Source organism: Oculina patagonica, chromosome 10 (genome assembly GCF_052425735.1).
Source record: "Oculina patagonica isolate OP01 chromosome 10, crgOcupat, whole genome shotgun sequence".
Lineage (NCBI taxonomy): Eukaryota > Metazoa > Cnidaria > Anthozoa > Scleractinia > Oculinidae > Oculina > Oculina patagonica.
In genome coordinates, this window is record NC_135767.1 from 10141848 (window position 1) to 10161310 (window position 19463).

At 41.3% G+C, this 19463-nt stretch overlaps 1 protein-coding gene across 1 annotated transcript; it reads right to left on the reverse strand.

The window, feature by feature from the left end:
• Window positions 1–206: 206 nt before the first annotated feature.
• LOC144627924 (neuromedin-U receptor 2-like) lies at window positions 207–2207 on the reverse strand. The gene has a single exon (XM_078485949.1). It carries the CDS (start codon window positions 2039–2041, stop codon window positions 995–997), a length of 1047 nt encoding a protein of 348 aa, XP_078342075.1. The 5' UTR covers window positions 2042–2207; the 3' UTR covers window positions 207–994.
• Between the last annotated feature and the right edge of the window lie 17256 nt (window positions 2208–19463).

Genomic DNA, 19463 nt, shown 5'->3' on the forward strand with positions numbered 1-19463 from the left:
AACATTGTGTAATATGGCGCGCTGGACCATTTTCAATGCAGAGTTTTGTTGCGGCAACATGTGCAGGGATTGAACTGCCTCAGAAAGCTACAGCATTTTTTTTACGCATTTTAATGCCGCGTTTAAAATAGTCTCGAGCTTTCTCGTGCTACATGTTCCACTCTAACGTGGATTAAATTCGCCGTTATAAATCGTCTCATGAAACATAACCTTTACACAAGTTTATTTTTAATAGTCGACTTTTCAATTTTATATAACAATGCAAACCAGATTTCGCATTAAAGTGGAGTGAGATGGTTTAGAAGTTGTCATTGGTAAGGCCCCAAAGACCCAGCGGCTCCCAGTGTGCGGTTGACCATGGTCACCGAGGAAGGTAGTTGAACTAGAACTAACGTGGCTTGCAGTAGATGCTAATGAAGAAAAATTTCTTCAAATACAAGTGACATCTGCAACTGAACGATTAAGAAGCATTGTTGTGTCAGCTGTAGACACCGTAAATCAACGGACAAATACTCTATATAGATTAAAAATTGATCTTCTCGCTCCACGGCAAGTCACACGACCACGTGTGTCAGACTTTTAAAAAAAAGAAAACAACGAAAACCGCACAGGACTAAAAATAAGGGTGTTGTTCATGCTTACTTAGTAACCTAATAGGTGCTACTACAATCCCCGTCAATACCCTTGGGAAGGCCGTCAAGTTTTCGCTCCCCTCCCCCCTCATTCAATGTTGAAGTCTACCTACAGACCTCAATCACAGCATATTGTCTATCATAATGTTCAGAAATACTTCAACATTGATATGGGGGAGAGGGGGGTGGGGTGGGGTGGGGGGGGGGGCAAACATCTTGTGTAGGTACCTAGAGACTACATTTATGTCGAAGTTTTTGAAATTGCGGTGTATATGTGCAACCTTCCCAAGAGGTTATGTCTGGGATTGTAGGTTGAACAATCTAGTCCTAAATAAGGAGATTTACATTTGGCGTTCATTACCCTACACTGCTGTTAAATACATGTACTGTGGTTTTTTCTCTTTCATTGCTAGTTCCCGCGCACCATACGGACATTTAAGTTTCAGACTTGTTGCTTGACTCTTCTCCCGCTGAATTCTTCGTCTTAAAATGACAGCCTTGAAAGCTTTGTCGAAATCCGTTTTAAGAAACGTATAAAGTGCAGGATTAACGATTGAGGTCAGATATCTTACGATGAGAAATGCATGCGAAAATTCTGGCAAAATTATGTTAGTTTTTTCACTGATGGGAAACCAAAGATTGTGGAAAAGACTAATTACGTACCAAGGAAGCCAACAGATAGCATAGACAAATGCCATGAGCGCGAAAATTATCAGACATCTTTTGCTATCTTTAGCTTTCCGGTAGACAGAAGAGTCTCGCCTTTCGCCCGCCCGGCCAAAGTTTAGCGTTCCTCTTTTAATCTTTCTGAACATATCGACTTGAGAATAAACAATGAAAGCATACGGCAAGAGAAACACGAAAACAATGCAGAAAATAATGTGACCCGTTTGAATTTGGAGTGTCACAGTTAAAATGCCGTTCTCAGGCGAGTCTAGGAATCTTCTAAACCACGTGACAGGCAAGAAGGCTATTATGATAGCAGCCATCCAAATAGCACCAACAATCTTCACAGAGGATTTCTTTGTCATCAGCAAACGGTGACGAAGCGGACGAACTATTGAGAAATATCTTTCCGCTGTGATGGCAAAGATGTGGTATACCACTAGAACAACCACCAAGTTATGTAGAATAACTAAGAAAAATCCCAATACAACACCAGGCGGTGGAGAGATGACTTTCATTGACACAATTATGGTCAAAGGAATATTGATGAACCCCGTCATGAAGTCGCACACAGCTAAACTGAACAACAAATAATTCGTCGGTGTCCTCAGGCGTTTTTCTTTGGCGAATAAAAGAAACACGACACTGTTCACAACGACAATCAAGACGGCAATCGGTAGAAGTTGAGCTATAACACTGTGGCTTGCGTCGGCGGAAGTCGTCGAAGAGTTTGCTGTCGCCATGGATTTAAGTTAGTGTGTTGTTGATCTTGATCGTAAAGACAAATTAAGAGTTACATTTGTTCTCGTCAGTAGAAAATCTTCGCCAATGGCATATGTCGGCTGTTCTTAACTGCGAGCGTTCTAAATCCCGTGGTATTCCGTGAGCCGTAATTCGGTATTAATTACATGTTGATTCGACTGTGTGCTATATTAAGCTACTGGAACGTTCTAAGCTTTCCATGGAGGTCGCGTATCACACCACGATGTCTGGTTACTGTAGGTACACCGATATGTGGGTGTCATTATAACATTAAAGAAATATCGAAAGTACAAGGAAGTAAAAAATGAAAACATTTTAAGTGTGCGGAGCATTTGTATGTCGCTCGTGTGAGTGTACGAATTTGCCAATGAAGTTGTCCTTGAACTTTTTTTTTATTGAGAACAACAAATTTTCTTACAATACTAACATTACTTACAATACTAACATTAACTACATTACTATGTAATTTATTGACTGAGTGGGAGGGCCGGACGGGAAAAAATAAAAATTTGGCTCGAGGTCAGGACGTACGGACCGAGCGCAGCGAGGTCCGTGCGTCCTGACCGAGAGCCAAATATTTTCCCGTCCGGCCCGACCTAACTCAGTCAATAAGCATTTTATCATATGACCAATAATTTTTTGTTTTGTTTTTCTTTCGTGGATGCAGACGCGGCGGCCCGTTTCGCGCGCATTTTGAAAAGCCAATAGTAGCTCGCATTTGAACTGCGATGTGCGAACACACACTTCTGTTAAAATTGTCAACCAAATCGCCGAGTTTAAGCTCCATTCCAAGAAGATTTAAATCCGACTAAATTCCTCGTACATGATTGCAGTTAGTAGAAATTTCAAAAGAAACGTTTATGAAGGACTACAACGAAGAATTTGCACGGCGTTTCGGCTAGGAGTGCTCATCTCAGCGAAGACTGAATTTATCCTGCCTGATTGAACAACTTAGCGACGTCTCTTCTGACCCGAAATTCACAATTGGTTTGAACGAGAGCATTAATTAATTTTCCAACAAGAAGGACTTTGGATGTAAAAAACAACATTAGATCTTAATCTATGAAACTACACAAAGACTTGGAAAGGAATTGTACGGATTATACTGGCAGTTCAGGATTTTGCTTCGCTTCGTTTCCCTTCGGCTTCAAGGTTTTATGTTTACCACGGATCGTAGTATTTATGAACGTGTGTTGTTGCTGCTTAGTCCTTGAATTCGTTAGTTCCTTGACGATGTTGAGCTCTGCATTACAGTTGATGTCCAAATTGTGCTTAAATTGCTTCGTGAAAACAAGCGGGACACTGTGTCATTGATCAGGTTAGTCGTAAACATGTGCTCGCATTTTGTTTGTTGTGATTTAAAAATTACCCAGCAGGAAAAAAAAATTGAGTTTACTTCGCATTTGCATTTTTCTTCAATGTTTATCATGACTACAAACCAGGATACGTCTTTGTCCGATTATGTTGGTTTTGTTTTGACGGCTTTCATTTCGATTTTATTGTTGTTGTCAGGAGTATTTCTTCATCATTTGCCGAGTTTAAACACGTTTTGTTTTAATTTTTGCGCCTGCAAACTACATCGTTTTTTTGATGGTAAAGTTTTAATAAACATGTTGGACATTCTTTGCTCTTTAGAAAAATCTTAACTATCGCTCATCTGAATTCAAAGCTGTGGAATCAACTGGTTCCAATTCAGGCATCTCGCGGCAGTAGCGGGGCCGTACGCTTTTCTAGTGGGGCCGTACGGCTTTTTTCGGCCCTGCTAGAGCGAGGCGTACGGCCCTCATACGGGACTTTTTTTCATATGGTTTTCCAAGGAAATTGCGCGCGGGTCCGTACGGGTCATATGATAATTACAGTTATTAACAGTACAATAATACATTGTTAACAATACTGACAATACCTTATAATTATATCCTAATAAAATACTGGTGTTACCTACCATATTAACATTACATAACTTACAATACTAACCTAATTTACAATACTATCTTTGCTTATTACTTATTTAAATCTATATATATTTCTCTCTTTTTTCTTTTTTTTTTACTATGCGGCTTTCAGTGATGCTAACAATGCCTCATGCCACAATTACAGTGCAAAAAAGGAAAAACAAAATACAGCAGAAAAACTATGCATGTATACAAATAACAATGACGCTACAGCAACTACTTAGTAAAGGAAACAGTCGACTAGATTAAATTTTACAAAAAAAAAAACATATAATGGCTAGATTGATCTATAAATAAATTTCACATTTGAAAAAAACTAAACCAACACTTGGTTTACAGAAACTAGATTGGTGGATAATTCAAACGGAAAACATGGAGATCATTTATAGGGAAAAATGTGTAGAGGAGATTAACAGAGAAACATCTTCCACTTGTTCGTGAAGGCGGTCAAACGATTACTATGCAAAGCTATTTGTTTTTCAATTTGAATAATAGAATTCAACTTACTCAAGAAAACAGACAAACAAGGAGGCGCTCCGCCTAATTTCCGGGAGTAAAGATGATATCTCACAATTAGAAGCAAAAGATCAACGGCTGTGTTAGTCGGGATTCTTAACAGCCCCATCAAATGGAGATCTGTGAGAACAAACTCAGTCCCAAAGCCCTTTTGAAAGAGAAATTGTTTAATATCTTCCCAAAAACATTGCGTTATGGGACAGTTCAAGAAAAGATGGATGATAGTTTCTGTTTCTTTTGCACAGAAGCAACATTTATTTGAAGGTATAAGATTGATTCTCTGCAGAAAATCATTCGTGGCAATCCTCCGATGTAAGAATTTAAAATGGAAGATTCTTAATTTGGTGGACGCCGTACAATTAAAAGCAATTGTGTATGCTACTTTCCAGTCTACCTCACAGTCGTTCTGAACATAATAGAGGTCTCTCAGCCATTTTACTTGGCTTTCAATGAGTGGGATTTTTTTTTCTCTTTAAAAGAGAGGTATACACAAAATGATTGATCTTACTCTTAGAGGTAAGATCAGCTAAAGATACTCCTTTCATAATGTTCGTGTCTGGCGTCTGAGGATTATGTAGCTTCCTTATAAAGGACCTTATAGCTGAAAGAACGGCAAATGATTCAAACCATTTTAGCTCGGGGAACTTAATCCTCAGCTCGTCGTACCTAAGCAGGGTGCCATTCTCGTCCAATAAGTGGGAAATTTTGCAAATTCCGTGGTTCAACCAATGTTTATGGAAAACAGCTCGGTCGTTTTTTCGAATAAGAGAATTGTACCAGATGATCTGGTCACCAACATTTACATCAGTGATGTCAGTGACATCCGTAAAATGTATCTCTGCCCAGGCTTCCAGTACCTCTTGGACGAAGGAGTTACAGACCCCTAACGTGCGGATGTCGTCTTTGTGAAGATTGCAGGTGAAAATATCCCTTTCCATTTCCCAAATTTCCATTTCCCATCATTTGTCGGATCCAGGTATTTTTGGATCCAGGAGACTTTGAGAGATTGATTGAATTTTTAGGCCGCCCTCCTTGTAATCTTTGGTTATAATTATCCTTTTAACCTTATCTCCTTTACCATCCCAGAGAAAATCGAACAACATTTTATTGACTTTTTGTAATGCTTCTAGGGAGGTGGTTAGCAGCGTTAAAATATAGACCAGTTGGGAAACCAGGAGACTTTTAATGATGGTAATTTTTCCGATTAAACTGAGCCTCCTAAACTACCATGATTCAATTACACTTTCTATCTTTTTGATCCTTTCCTCGTAATTGCAGCGGAGCATTGTCTTCCTGTCTGTTGCAAACCAAATTCCAAGTGCAAACCAGATACCTATCAAGATAATTTGTGTCTATGGCGTTGCATTGCTGTGTTCTCGTTCTTTTGCTGAATCCACCCATAGCACTTTTGTTTTCTCGTAATGCACCTAGTAGTAATAGGTGAGTCAAATGAATAACACCTCTGAATTAACCGCTTTTATCGCGGCTGGAGTTCGTTTTTTGGCAAGTTTTAATGAGTCACGGTAAATTCCCCGACTTTGTTTACCCACGCGGAAAAAAACAAAATTTGCATACCATGTTCAGGCAAGCCCTTGACATGTTCAAACAAGCCCTTGACTGTCACGTCACGCGACGCTTTTTTCACAGCCGATGTTTTGTTATTGGCGATGAGTCATGATATTACAACGTCTAAAAATATTATTCGGGTAAACCCCCGACACCCACGCACAAATTTGCATGCCGCTCGCGGCTTCATGTCAATTGAACATTTGTGCTTTTTAGTTACATGGCTTTCAGCAAGACCTTGTTGACCGCGAACAAAGCAAGTCAATTTGACGAGTTTGTTGAGCAACAAATTGAGCGAATGCCTCAAATGTCGGGCCCACTTCGTGAAGTTGTCCGTAATATACTGGATGAGCCGATCCCTCTTGAAGTGCAAGAGCGTTTGCTAAAACCGTTGCTTTCACAAAAGTATCACCCAAAACCCCCTCAGCGACTTCGTCGCAAGGAAAAGAAGGAGCAAAAAAGGAAGAGCATTCAAAATGAATTTGATCCTTTTGTACCACACGAAAATCGGGTGGTAACAAAGACAACAAATTATCAGAATGAGATTTTAAACCTTCTTGATGTCGCGGAATACGAGGGGGAGGAAAATAGTGGCCGGCGTTTTATTCGATGGCGCTTTATCAGAGGTTTGGAAAAAGACCTTACACCAAACTTTATGGAAAAAATTCGAGAAAATGTAAACACAGCGTTTTATATCAGGCATGCTTACTCGTATCGGTTGCGCAACATTGATGATGATACGGTCATTGTTTACTACATTAACAAAGGCTCACCTTGGATTAATAAGCTTTCTGCAGCGGAAAAATGGTTGACCGAACAGGAGACAAAACACCTGGCCCCTGACAATATTAAAAGACCTTTTACAAAGTGGAAGTTTGAAAGCTTTTTTAATGTTGATGTAAAGGTTGTGCTTGACCGTCAACCGCTGTTAGGCACGGGCCCCTTACCAGACTGGCTGCGCAATCTTGCGCGTGGGCGTGCGGGTCCAATGGTTGCGCTAGATACCTATCAAGATAATTTGTGTCTATGGCGTTGCATTGCTGTGCATCAAGGAGCACTCTCACATCGAAGCACAGCAGCAGCTCGTGGTCTCGCAAAGAGTTTTTTTAAACTCGCAACTGAGCCGACCGACTGTCCAAAAACATCTCTTGATGAATTAGATAAAGTTGAAAGGCATTTGAATCAGGGGGCTGCTTTCTCTGATTGGCTCGGCATTCGAGTTTATGAGCCTGTGCGAGAAAAAGATGAGGAAGTCGTATGGAACCTTACAAGAAACCCTTCAGCTATGCTAAAGAACATTTTGACGATCGGCATTTGGGAAGGGCACGCCTTTGTTATTAAAGATATTGAAAGGTTAGCCAAGACGTATGCATGCGCCCATTGCAACGCGAGATTTACAAAAGTTTGTAACCTTAAACGGCATACCCAAACTTGCAGCCAAGGAAAAACAATAATCGATTGCCCGGGCAAAAAGGTTGAGGAACCGCAGACAAGCTTTGAGAAGGCTTTCTATCCAAGCCATCAAGCTTCCAAAGAATCGCTTCGGTGGCTTGACCAAGAAGCCAAGCGGCGGAAAATTCACATTCACCACGCAATGTGTGGGCATGGTGGCGAGCGTTGGGTTGAGCGCGCACCTGTCGACGGGTACGACCCTATTTCAAAAACTGTATTTCAATACCACGGGTGCCACTGGCACGGGTGTCGAAAATGTTACCCGCAAGATCGTAACAAAATCATTGACCGCAACGACCAAACACGCGAAGACAGGTTCAAAGCCACAATGAAACGTACAAGATTGCTTCAAAGGGCCGGCTACCACGTGATCGAGGCTTGGGCGTGCGAAGTAAGGGAAATCGTTGTTGATCCACCGCGGGCGCAAACAAAAAGCTACCCGCACGCGATCTTGTACGATTTCGAGGCGTATGGCGACAATAATCAGCGAAAGGAACCGACGCCAACACTCACGATCGAAAACGCGCACGTGCCAATCTCGGTAAGCATCGGTGACACTCTTGAAAGAGAGCCCACCCACATCTGTGAAAGAGACCCCACGGAGCTGGTCCGCAAGTTTATGGAAAAGCTAGAGAGACGCGGAAAAAACATCCGGGCTCAAGTAAGAGCGGAATTTATGCCAGAAGACGTAGGCCTGCTTCCAAAATCGCAGCGTAAAAAAATTGAGGAATGGTGCAACCAGGTACCTGTCGTTGGGTTCAACTCTGGCAGTTACGATCTAAATCTGATCAAAAATAACTTTGCTGAATGTCTTGCTGACACAACCGGCAAAGTCAGAGTGGCAAAAAACTGTAACAAAATCATGTTCTTGCTCACTCAGGGCTTCCGTTTCCTTGACATTATCAACTACCTTGGGCCGGGAACAAGCTATGAAAAGTGGGTTAAGGCTTATGAATGCGAGGCAAAGAAATCGTGGTTTCCTTACGAGTGGTTTGACTCCCCCGAAAAGCTTGACTACCCTGGGCTTCCTGACTACCCAGCGTGGTTTTCGAAGTTGAAAGGGCAATTCGTGCTCACAAGGGAGGAGTGGGAGGGGTGTAAGCGCACATTTGCGGAAAAGGGCATGCACACCTTTGCAGACTGGCTGCGCTATTACAACAATCTCGACGTGTCTCCTGGCCTGGAAGCTCTTGAAAAGATGAAAGCTTTTTACACTGAAAAGAGGATCGACATTCTTAAAGACGCAGTCAGTATTCCCGGGGTTAGCTTACATTACCTGCTCAGAGGATCTGTTGAAAGAGGGGCTGAACTTTTTTCCCCTTGCGAAGAAGCGTACGAAATGCTGAAAGGTGCGGTTGTGGGTGGACCCAGCATCGTCTTTACAAGGTACCATGAAGCTTTTGTTACAAAGATAAGTTTAGCACCAAGGGTATGTCAAAGACGCAAAACGAAGTAACTTGGCAGCGTTTCAAGGCAGCTCTTGAAGGCAGCGTTGATAAAGCGAATAACAGAGGCTTCCGTATGAAGGAAGGAAAAATGGTAACTTACGAGCAGGAAAAACTGGGTTTGAGCGCCTATTACGACAAACGTTGGGTGCTTGAAGATGGAATACATACCGAACCGATTGAATATCACCTTTAGCTGGCATTAACTGGTGGAAGGGCGGTATCAGGAGGTACGACGAGCAGCTCCTCGCGCACAAAGCCGCGCTTGGGGCCATCGTGCAAGTAATACAAAACAGGTTCGTTCGGTTTCATTACAGCTCTTTCAAGCGAAAAGACTTTCAAAGACCAGATTGGATCGGTGGCGCGTTTTCCACCACCTTCTAACTCACCCGGCTGGTACAAATATCTAACATTCACGGAGGAAAGGAGCTTTTTTTCGCTCTTACCAACAGGCCTCAAATAAGGAGTCGACGGCTTGGCAGCAACGGCTTTTACTTTAATAGCTTCTGAGGGTTTTTTGCCCGTCAGCCGTGTAACTTCGTTGTTAAGAGCGGCAATAACTTCGGGTAGCCTCTTAACCCACGCTGTCGACCGCTGGCCAGATGGCAGGGTCAACTCGACACTGTACTGATAACCAAACAGGCGCTCTGCCAGTGTGCGGTTGAAACGTTCAACAATGGCCTGATCTCTGTGAATGTTAACACGCCCGCGGCGAATAGCTGTTTTTTGATTTTTCATTTCTTTGGTAACAGTGCCCATGAATTCGCGCCCGGGGTCAACTTGCAGCATTTGTGGCCATTTCAGTGCACTACGCCTGTAAATTGCCCGAAAACCTTTTGCAACCTCAGTTGAATCTTTTGAGGTCAAAGGCTCGGCCTCTTTGTAACGGCTGGCAACGTCAACAACAGTCAACGCGTATTTGTAAACTTTTCGCCCTCGCGGCAATCTGTCATGAGGAAGAAAAAGAAGGTCCGCCTGGTGGACCGCGTTAGGAGAAGATACATCAAACTTTGGACGAGGAACGTATCGTGGTGCGGGAAGGTAGATTTGCCAAAAAGCTTGTTTTCCGAGCCACCTTTTTGCAGTATCTTCGGAAACCTTTGCGGCTTTGGCTAATTTTTTTATTGCAGAAATTCCTTTCCAGTATCCTTGCGGGCTGTAGTAACGTGACTCCAATTTATTATTTTCCATTTGAACTTAAAAGACTTAATATAACATGGAAGAAAAAAAATATTTTGGCGATGACACTTGTTTCCTTGCAGGCTTTAGTAATAATATGATTACGATTTATTATAACTTTGTTGAATCTTTAAGACTCAAGGGGCTAAAAGACAAAAAAAAATTTGGCGATGACCCTTATGGTCTGGGCGTTAAATTAACAAAAAAAGATATCCAAAATTTCTTTTTTGTTGCGGAAAAAAGACCTTTCGAACCAATTGTTTTTCAAGAATGCCAAGATTTCGAAGAACAGGAAGAGACAGAAAGAAGATCGATTCCGCCGGTGGCGAACTTGTCATATTTGAAAACAGTTTTGAAAAAAAAACGGCATTTCTTGGCAGGATTTTGAGCCGGCAAGGCTGCGTTTTTTGGTAAATGTGTTAAAAGAATACAAAAGGCATGCAAAAAACGTTAACTACGTCTGTTTTTTGTATTTTTATTTCAAAAAGCTACCCGATTCTTGGCCAAAAAAAGAAGAAATAATCGAAAAGCTGGCAAAAAACCTGACGAAAAGTAAAAAAACGAAAAAACTGCCGAGAAAAGTTTTCAAGATTTGTGGGAGCGCGCACCGTCAGTGTGATTTGAGTAACGCAGTTTCGTTTTTTTCGAAGAGAAGGCACTGTACTTTTTGACGATTTCTTGGTATTCGTTGTCAGAAATTTTGCCGTCTTCCAAGGCAGCAGACGTGAGAGAGTTGATCGCCAAGAGAGTTTCTTCAGCGATCGAAAGTATTTTTTTGTGTTTTTTTGCTTTTCGCAAGAAAAACTTGACAGTGACGCTCATAGAGGTTGCCGCGAGAGAAAGAACGGTCGCTGTCGCAATCAAAGGCCCTCCAACGACAATGCCGACAGCGGAAAGCGAAGCTGCGAGACCTGAGCCGGTAAGAATCGTCGCGGCACCGCCCGTTAAAGCGCAAGCTGTCTGACAGCGAGTAATAATAATAATAATAATAATAATAATAATAATAATAATAATAAATATATTTTTATAGCGCCTATCCAGGCCTGCTCTAGGCGCTTTACAAATGTTTAAAAAAAAAATATATATATATATAATAAAATCAATAAAAATTTTGTTAAAATTAGCTGAATAAATCTTAAAATTAAAAATTTGCATTAAAAGTAATAAAAAGTAAAAATCGTTAAGAGTAATAAGTTTTAAAAAGAAACGTTTTGAGTTTTGATTTAAAAGAACTTAAATTGTCACACGAGCGGATAAAAACAGGCAAACTGTTCCAAAGTTCAGGCGAGGAAACAGAAAAAGCTCGAGACCCATAGGACTTGAGGTGGAATTTGACAGGGTTGAGACGTGAAGAGTGTGATGATCGGAGGGTTCTTGAAGGTTGGTAGTACGTTAGCAAATCTTGAATGTAGATAGGAGATTGTTGATGGAGAGCTTTGAAGGTAAGTAGCAGAATCTTGAATTTAATGCGTTCAGAAACAGGAAGCCAGTGTAGTTCTTTCAGTATTGGAGTGATGTGGTCGTATTTTCGGGAACAAGTGATAAGTCGAGCAGCGGCGTTCTGAACAGACTGGAGCTTTTTTAAAGCGTACTTCGGCACATTATACAAGAGAGAGTTGCAGTGGTCGAGTTTGGACGATACAAAAGCATGGACCAAGATCTCGGTTGTTTTCGTGGATAAGTATTTCCTTATACGGGAGATGTTGCGAAGATGATAAGAGGCAGATTTACAAATAGAACTGATATGTGGAAGCATAGTCATGGTTCTGTCAAATATCACACCGATGTTTCTGGCAAATTGAGATGGCTGAATTATATCTTGACCAAAACGGATTGGAGGTAGAGACTGCTGCGGATTGTGCTTCGAGTAAAGGTAGAGAAGTTCAGTTTTGTCCTTATTCAGTTTTAGCTTGTTAATAGACATCCACTTGTCAAGATCAGACAAACATTCCTCGATTTTTCCGATTGTATTGGTTAATTCGACATCGTTGTTTGTTGAAAAAGAGATATATAGCTGAGTATCGTCAGCGTAGAAGTGAAATTGCATTTCGTGATGTCGTAGAATGTCAGCCAGTGGTGCAGTATAAAGTAAGTACAGGATAGGCCCTAAGACCGAGCCCTGGGGGACTCCACATTTGAGCTCATGAGACTGCGATTTAGTTCCATCGATTAAGGTAAATTGTGTACGGTTGGTAAGATATGAACGAAACCATTCAAGAGCAGTGCCACAGATTGAAAACTTGGAGTTCAATCTTCCTAGTAGAATGTCGTGATCGACAGTGTCAAAAGCAGCAGATAAATCCAGTAGCAGGAGTATAACACAGTGACGATCGTCAATGTCACGCAAAATATCATTGTGTACACGTACAAGAGCAGTTTCACAGCTATGAAGTCGCTTATAGGCTGATTGTAGCGGTTCATTAAGTTGGTTGGTTTCCAGGTAGTCCTGAAGACGTACTGCAACAACTTTTTCGATCATTTTTGAAATGACCTTGAGATTTGAGATAGGCCTATAATTACTGAGAATTTCGTGATCCAGTGATGGTTTCTTGAGTAGTGGCAATAAGACGGCAGTTTTGAGAGAAATAGGCACATATCCAGATTCCAGGGACAAGTTTACAATCCTACATAGTGTTGGTAGAAGCATGTCAAAGTTTTCTTTTAACAAAACAGCAGGCAGAGGGTCCAGGCTACAAGACTTAGACGCAACAGTACGTGCAACCTTCGAAAGTTCAATGATTGAAGTAGGTGAAAAGGCGTTCAGCTGACAGTCAAGCGTCGATTTATCTAAGGTGCAGAAGAGATCAGACGTTACGTTAACTTCGAGTTTACTTCTAATATTGATAATTTTATTTTCGAAGAAAGTAACAAAATTATTGGCTAGTTCTGTAGCCGAGGAACAGGTCGGAAGACACTTCTCGGGCTTCCTGTGGAGAAGGCGGTCGATGGTGCGAAAAAGGGACTTGTTATTGCTTCCAGCCTCGTCGATAAGATTGGAGTAATAATCCATTTTTGATTTGAAGATAGTGTTTTTTACAACAAGGCACTGTTCGACGTAGGATTGGTAATCAGACGCAAGACCGGAACGACGCCAGCACCGTTCACGTTTGCGACAAATGGTTTTCTGCTCCCTGATTTCATTATTATACCAAGGAGCATGAGGTCTTAGGGTGATAGTCCTTGTGCGCAAGGGTGCATGTTTATCCAGAATCGAGGATAAAACAGAATCATACTGATCGCAAAGCTCCGTAATATCTGACGAAGGTGATTTGACCAAAGAAGATGAGTTGATATCTTGGCATAGCTTATGTAGATTGACATTGCAAAGCTTTCGTGACGTAAGGACTTGTTTCAGATTAGGTGGTCTTTCAATAGCCAAGTTACAATGGACAGCAAAGTGATCGGAGATAGCAGGGTCATGGATTGACAAATTTGAGGTCGTTGTTTCATCTAACCTGGTAATTATGAGATCCAAGACATTATGACTTTTATGGGTTGGGATATTGGCATCCATGGCATTCAGATTGAAGCAGTTTAACAGATCCAGAAATTGACAAGCTGGGCCGTTCGATCGATCGTTAACATGAAAATTAAAGTCGCCAGCCAGGAGAAGTTTACCAGAGGAAGATACCAAGAGTTCCAGTAATGAGGTGAATTCGTCGAAGAATTGAGCATGTGTAAGGCCATTCTTAGATGATACAGGTGGTCGATAAACAATAACAATACGTATAGCAGATGAGCTAGAGTGAAATAATAGTTCCATAAATTCAAATGAATTACGAGTAGAGGTATTCACTTGTTGAATTTTGAGATTCTTTCTGTAAAGCAGGCCAGCGCTTGAATTTGGCGGAAGTCTTTTCGTAGTGGGCCTGCTGATTTTCCAAGGTCAGTTTCATTGCCTTGATTTCGGCTCGTCTGTATTGGGTAGCGGTGGCCATTATACTTGAGGGCAAAAATTTTCAGATTTAATCGCAATAATGGTTAACCCATTTTCCTGTTTTTTTGTTATAAACTGTGGCTGAGCAAGAAGGGTCTTGGTTTTCTGAAGGGTGAGTCCAAAACTTTTTGCTGAACAAACCTGTTTTGGTGTTAAAAGCGCCCTTGGCTATGTCTCCCGACCAATATTTTTCAAGAAGCTTTTTATCTCCGCCAACGGCTCCTGTAATCATCATAGCAAGATCTTGCGCCTGCTGAAAACCAGGAATTTTTTCTCCCTCGGCGATTTTGTCGACTGTGCGTGGCTTGTACTTTGCCAAAGCTCCGCCTTGGCTCTGGCTTTTTGGAAGAAACTTTGTCTTTGTAATTCCGCAACTTGCGCATTTGACTTTCAGCATGTTTCGTCCGTTTTTCGTGATCACCACCTTTTCACTGCCGAGCAAGTTGGGCGTAAATCGTCGCTCTTTCACGCAATACACCTCCATTCTATACTTGTCTTAAAAAATACCTTTTAACCACATCCTCGTTTTTCATCAAATCGTCAGAAAACATTTCAAGAATTTTTTTAAACGACCGCCCTTTGTTTCGTTCGTTCAAAAAAAGCAAACAGTAGTAACCGCACCGCACGCTTTTTTCCCACTGAAGCTGGTTGTCGTTTCGCAAAAAGCTCTTTTTTCCTTCTAGAACAAGCTCATTTTCCCATTCTGCGGGTGGAGGCAAACCGAAAGAGTCAAAGTACTCATAGCTTTCTTTTTCGCTTTTTTGAAAGCAACAAACCCAATGGGTGCCAAGGCCGCCCAAGTCGTCCATGTTGATTATGCAGGGAGAGTGATTTTTTGGCAAAAATTCGTTTCTTGAAAAAACACCTTTTATCGGGATTTTGAGTTGATCACACCACGCAAACAGGTCAAAATCAGTTAAAGGAACGTCCTTAAAATTCATTTTTTTTCTCCCCAAGTTCCAAGGAATGGAGGCGGGCGTTGCATCACGTGTGCAGGCATAACTCTCATACCATTGCCACCTTTTGATTTTACCTGCAACCCTTTTCCGAGAACTGCGGCCTTAACAATTTTGAGTGAGTTCTTGATCTGCGTTTTGCTCATTTTCAGATCAACTCCTCTTTTTTCGCTGACTGCTTGCTTGATTTTTTTGATTTGACTGGCGGTCAAATGTAAAAGCTTTCCATCTCCTTTTGCAATGTCTTCGTACTTTAGCCTTAGTGTGATTGGTGTTTTGTTTGAAAACGCCTTGGCAAGGCTTTCTTTTTGTCCATCAGAAAGCGCGACCTTATGTGGGTAGTAAGAAGTCATCTCGTATATCTTTTGTGAAAAAAATTCATACTACAACCAGTTCGTTACCCACCGCCCTCAAAACCATTTCGGTTTCATACAAAATAGCTGCGTAAACTATGTAATCCTCATCTGCCGCTTCGTTAAGCCGGTAGTGAAAAACCATCTGCTTTGGATCATTTGTCAAGTTGTCTTTGTTTTCTCGAAGGCCGAAGTAAAGAAAAGGGTAAAGTGTTTCGAAGTTGCTTGTATGCAGCTGAACTCCCGTATTGTAATCATTTTTTCGGTAACGGTAATTCATCGCGTCGTTGAGGATTCGCAGCTTAAAATTTTCGTCGTACTCCAGCTCAGGATAATACTGAGAAGAACCGTACTGCAGCCTGCAAGTGGCGAGCTTTGCTGAGTTGTCATCATCAATATTGAAAGTGTCAAAAATGTACGGGTTCTGGGAAAGAGCGTTTACTTTTGCGGATCGCTGAATGAAGATGAAGACGTGCTTTGCGTCTTTGATTCCGGGATTTATTTGCCAAGCACCAAAAGCATCACGCCGGCGGCTGCTGGGCTGCATCATTTCATTCATGTAAGTCCACTTTCTTGGTTTTAAAAAGTCTTCGTTCACAAGCACTTGCCCTTCGCTCGTGAACCTTAGCATCGGAACCCAAAGCTCAAAGTTTCTCACAACAATTCGCCTTGCTGTAGCGCCTTCCTGCCAAATCAATTCTGCGTCAGACTGCAGTTTTATTTCAAACTCAAGCTGCATTGGCGGTAAAAGCTTGTCACTGAGCCCTTCAAAAAAAGAGTACCTGTTAAGAGGAATAATTGTGTTTACCGTTTTTCCCTGGTTTGACAAAGCCCCCCTTTCTTTACTTCCAAGGTTTGTTGATGCCGCTGTTGTTATACGCTGAGCAGTTGTATCTGGATACCAAAACTGGCTTTTTGCGGTGCTTCTGGCGTAGTCATCAGAATAATCTAACAAGTTATTGATAAATATCAGCTTGTGAATGTCGTTAACCTCATAAAGTGGTTTGCCAGCAGATTTAACCACAAGTTTGTTCAACAAAGAAAAAGAGCCGTTAATTGGGGCCGCCTCGGTGTTTGCTGCAATTGCCGCTCCATCTGCGGCCGCTTCGAATGTAAAATCTGCTCGGAAGTAAGCGTTGTACCAGTCGTACCAGTTGTCCCTGTCAGTCACGAAAAATTTGTAGCCACCTTTTTCCTGGAGCTGAGTGTTTCCAGGAATGGAAATGGGCTTGTCTAACCCAAAACGCACAAACTCAGTTTTTTCCAAAAACTTGGCGCTTCTAAACATCGCTCTCGAAGCCGGGTATATATATTCTGCAAAAAAAATTTAATTTTCTGCGATCATTTGGTTCACCTTCAACATTGCTTCTCTTCTTATATTTTCAAGCTTTTTTCTCGATGTTGGGTTAAGCTCTTCTTTTTTTCTTAAAATATTTTCAAGCTTTTTTCTTGATGTTGGGTTAAGCTTTTTCGTTGGGTTAAGTCCTTTTTCTTTCACCAAGTTTTCAAGCTTTTTTCGTGAATCAGGTGAAAAACTTTCTTTTCTTTTTAAAACTTGCTGAATTTTTTCTGCGCCGCGCTCTGAAATCTTTTTGGTAGTTTCTGCCGTTTTTTCAACCGCTTTTCCCACGGCTTTTTCAGCGGCTTGTTTGGCCACCTTTTCTGCCTTTTTTTTCCCCTTTTTCGCAAATCGTTTTCCGATTGCCATTAGAGTATCTCTTATGACCCCCGTTCCTTTGTGCTGATATCTGTATCGACCTCTGTCGTAAACTCTCGTCCACTCGCTTGGGTGATTCATCCTATACTTTGTCAAAAAAATCATTCGTATTCTTCAATGAAGATGCTCAAAGTGACGGGTTGGTCGTTCAAAAAAAGGTCATTTCCTTGCCCATCACTGATTTTGACTCTTATCGAGTTGATTCGGTTTTTGTTAACCGGATGCCACTTTAGTCGGCGAGGCTCTTTCGAGAATGGGTAAGAGATTTCGAGAGTCGATGTTGACAACGTGTACAAAACATCGTCTGCAATATTGTCAACAGCTCTTGAAATAAGGTCGCAATGAATATAAATCCAGTCTACCCCTCTCGTCAAGTTTGGCACATGATCGCCGACGTTGTTCGTGTCGTTCAAGATTTTTTTTTCAAATCCAATAAGCTTTGAAAAATCACCTTCGCTTAAATCAAGCTCGTAAGCGCTGTCAATCAAAATCGTGACCCTGTATGTCGTGGTATAAAAATAAAGTTCAAAAATGTTTTTTGAATCATCAGTTTTTCCTGTTTGAGTTTGAAAAGCGTCGTTCAGGTCTTTATAATCATACATTCCATCAGGAATGGTAACATCGATCCAGTCTGAATCACTTTTCTTTTTCCATTTAAATTTGTTGTTGTTATATTTTTCTGAAACATTATACCAAGAATAGCTCATTGTTACAAGCTCTTCCAAAGCCGCTTTGTACTTTTTTGAACGGTCCAAAACGATCGGGGGATCAAAGTGAATTTCAAAGTCGTGAGGTTCATTTCTTGCATCACTCTTTTTTGCAATCGAGGAGTTGAGCAAAAGGTCAAGACGTTTCATCGTATATATACTTATGAAAAATTTTTTTTGCTTCTTCTGTTGACAGCACTTTCTGTTTCGTTAACATTTGCAGCAATAAAATTATTTGCCTTCGCAACTTTTTCGAAGTGTTTCCTGCCTTAATAGAACCGAGGCTTATATGAAGTCTGTCAACAAGGGCGTTAACATCAACAACACCGCTCCCCTCTTGATCTGGTGGTTCTTTTTCAGAAAATAAAGAAGATTTTGCTTTCTTTTCTCCCCTTCTTTCTAAAATTTCGTCTCGCGCTTTTTTTATGTCTGCAAGCGTGTAACCGCGAAATTTTGATTTCGGACTTTTCACAACATAGCTGGGATTCTCTTTATTTTTCGTTAACATGGTGTTTAGCACCTGCAGGTCAGTTGATTCTGATCCCTCAATTCCTGGTTTTTGTGGTGTTCCCCATTTGGCTCGTTCAACCGACTGAGACAAATCTTGCGAGGGTGTAGCATCTCCATTTTTTGCATCATCACCCCCTTCTGCATCATCATCACCTTCTGCATCATCATCATCATCATCATCATCTTCCTTTTCCGCAAGAGGTGGGGCTGGTGATGATGTTAATGGTGGTGATGATGTTGGAGTTTCCTCTTCGAAATCTTGGTCAGATTCAACCATCGAATAGTCAGGCACTTCTGGTAACGGCGGTGGAGTTGTCGGGGGTGTTTCTTCATCTGGCATGAAATCTTCACCAAATGGGTTGTAAAGATCGAATTCATCCAGGTTATAGTTTGGGCCTTCTTCAGCATCAGTTTTCATTTGCGTGGTAAAGGCGCGGTCTAGCCTTCGTGTCAGCGGTTTAAATACCTCCTCACCTGAAAGCTGTCCGAATTCTTTTTCAATCGCTTTGTTTTTCATTGCAGTAAGTATTTTTTCATTTTGCTGCTCAACAGCGGCCTTTTTTTCAGCAAGTGTTTGCCATTTTTTCATCGACATCTTTTTGCGTATATATATAACAACTAAAAAATGAAGATTCCGAATTACGATCCTGAGTTTTATTCGCAAAGTGCTTTCAAACAAAAGCATCCAAGCATGCCATCAGACACCTTTCGCATGCTTATTTGTGGTCCAAGCAACTCTGGAAAAACAAACATTCTTTTACACATGCTTTATGAGCTTTTGGTTTACGACAAGATTTATCTTTGCGCAAAAAACCTTCATCAAGAAAAGTACCAGTTGATTCTTGACGATTTTGAAAAAAGAGTCAATCCAGAAACAGGTTATGAAGTCATTGAAGCCTCACAAGACGTTCTTCCGCTTGAAGAGCTGACAGATGATAACCAAAAAATTGTCATATTTGACGACATGGTTTGTGAAAGCAATCAAAACGAAATCATCAATTACTTCATAAACGGGAGGCATCGGCAATGCAGCGTCATTTATCTTTCTCAATGTTTTTTCAAAGTGCCGAAAAATATTCGTGATAATTGCAGCCATTTTTGCATTTTTTCGTT

Coding starts and splice junctions, on each gene's coding strand:
- LOC144627924 (XM_078485949.1), bottom strand. CDS start 2,041: ATGGCGACAGCAAACTCTTCGACGACTTCCGCCGACGCAAGCCACAGT.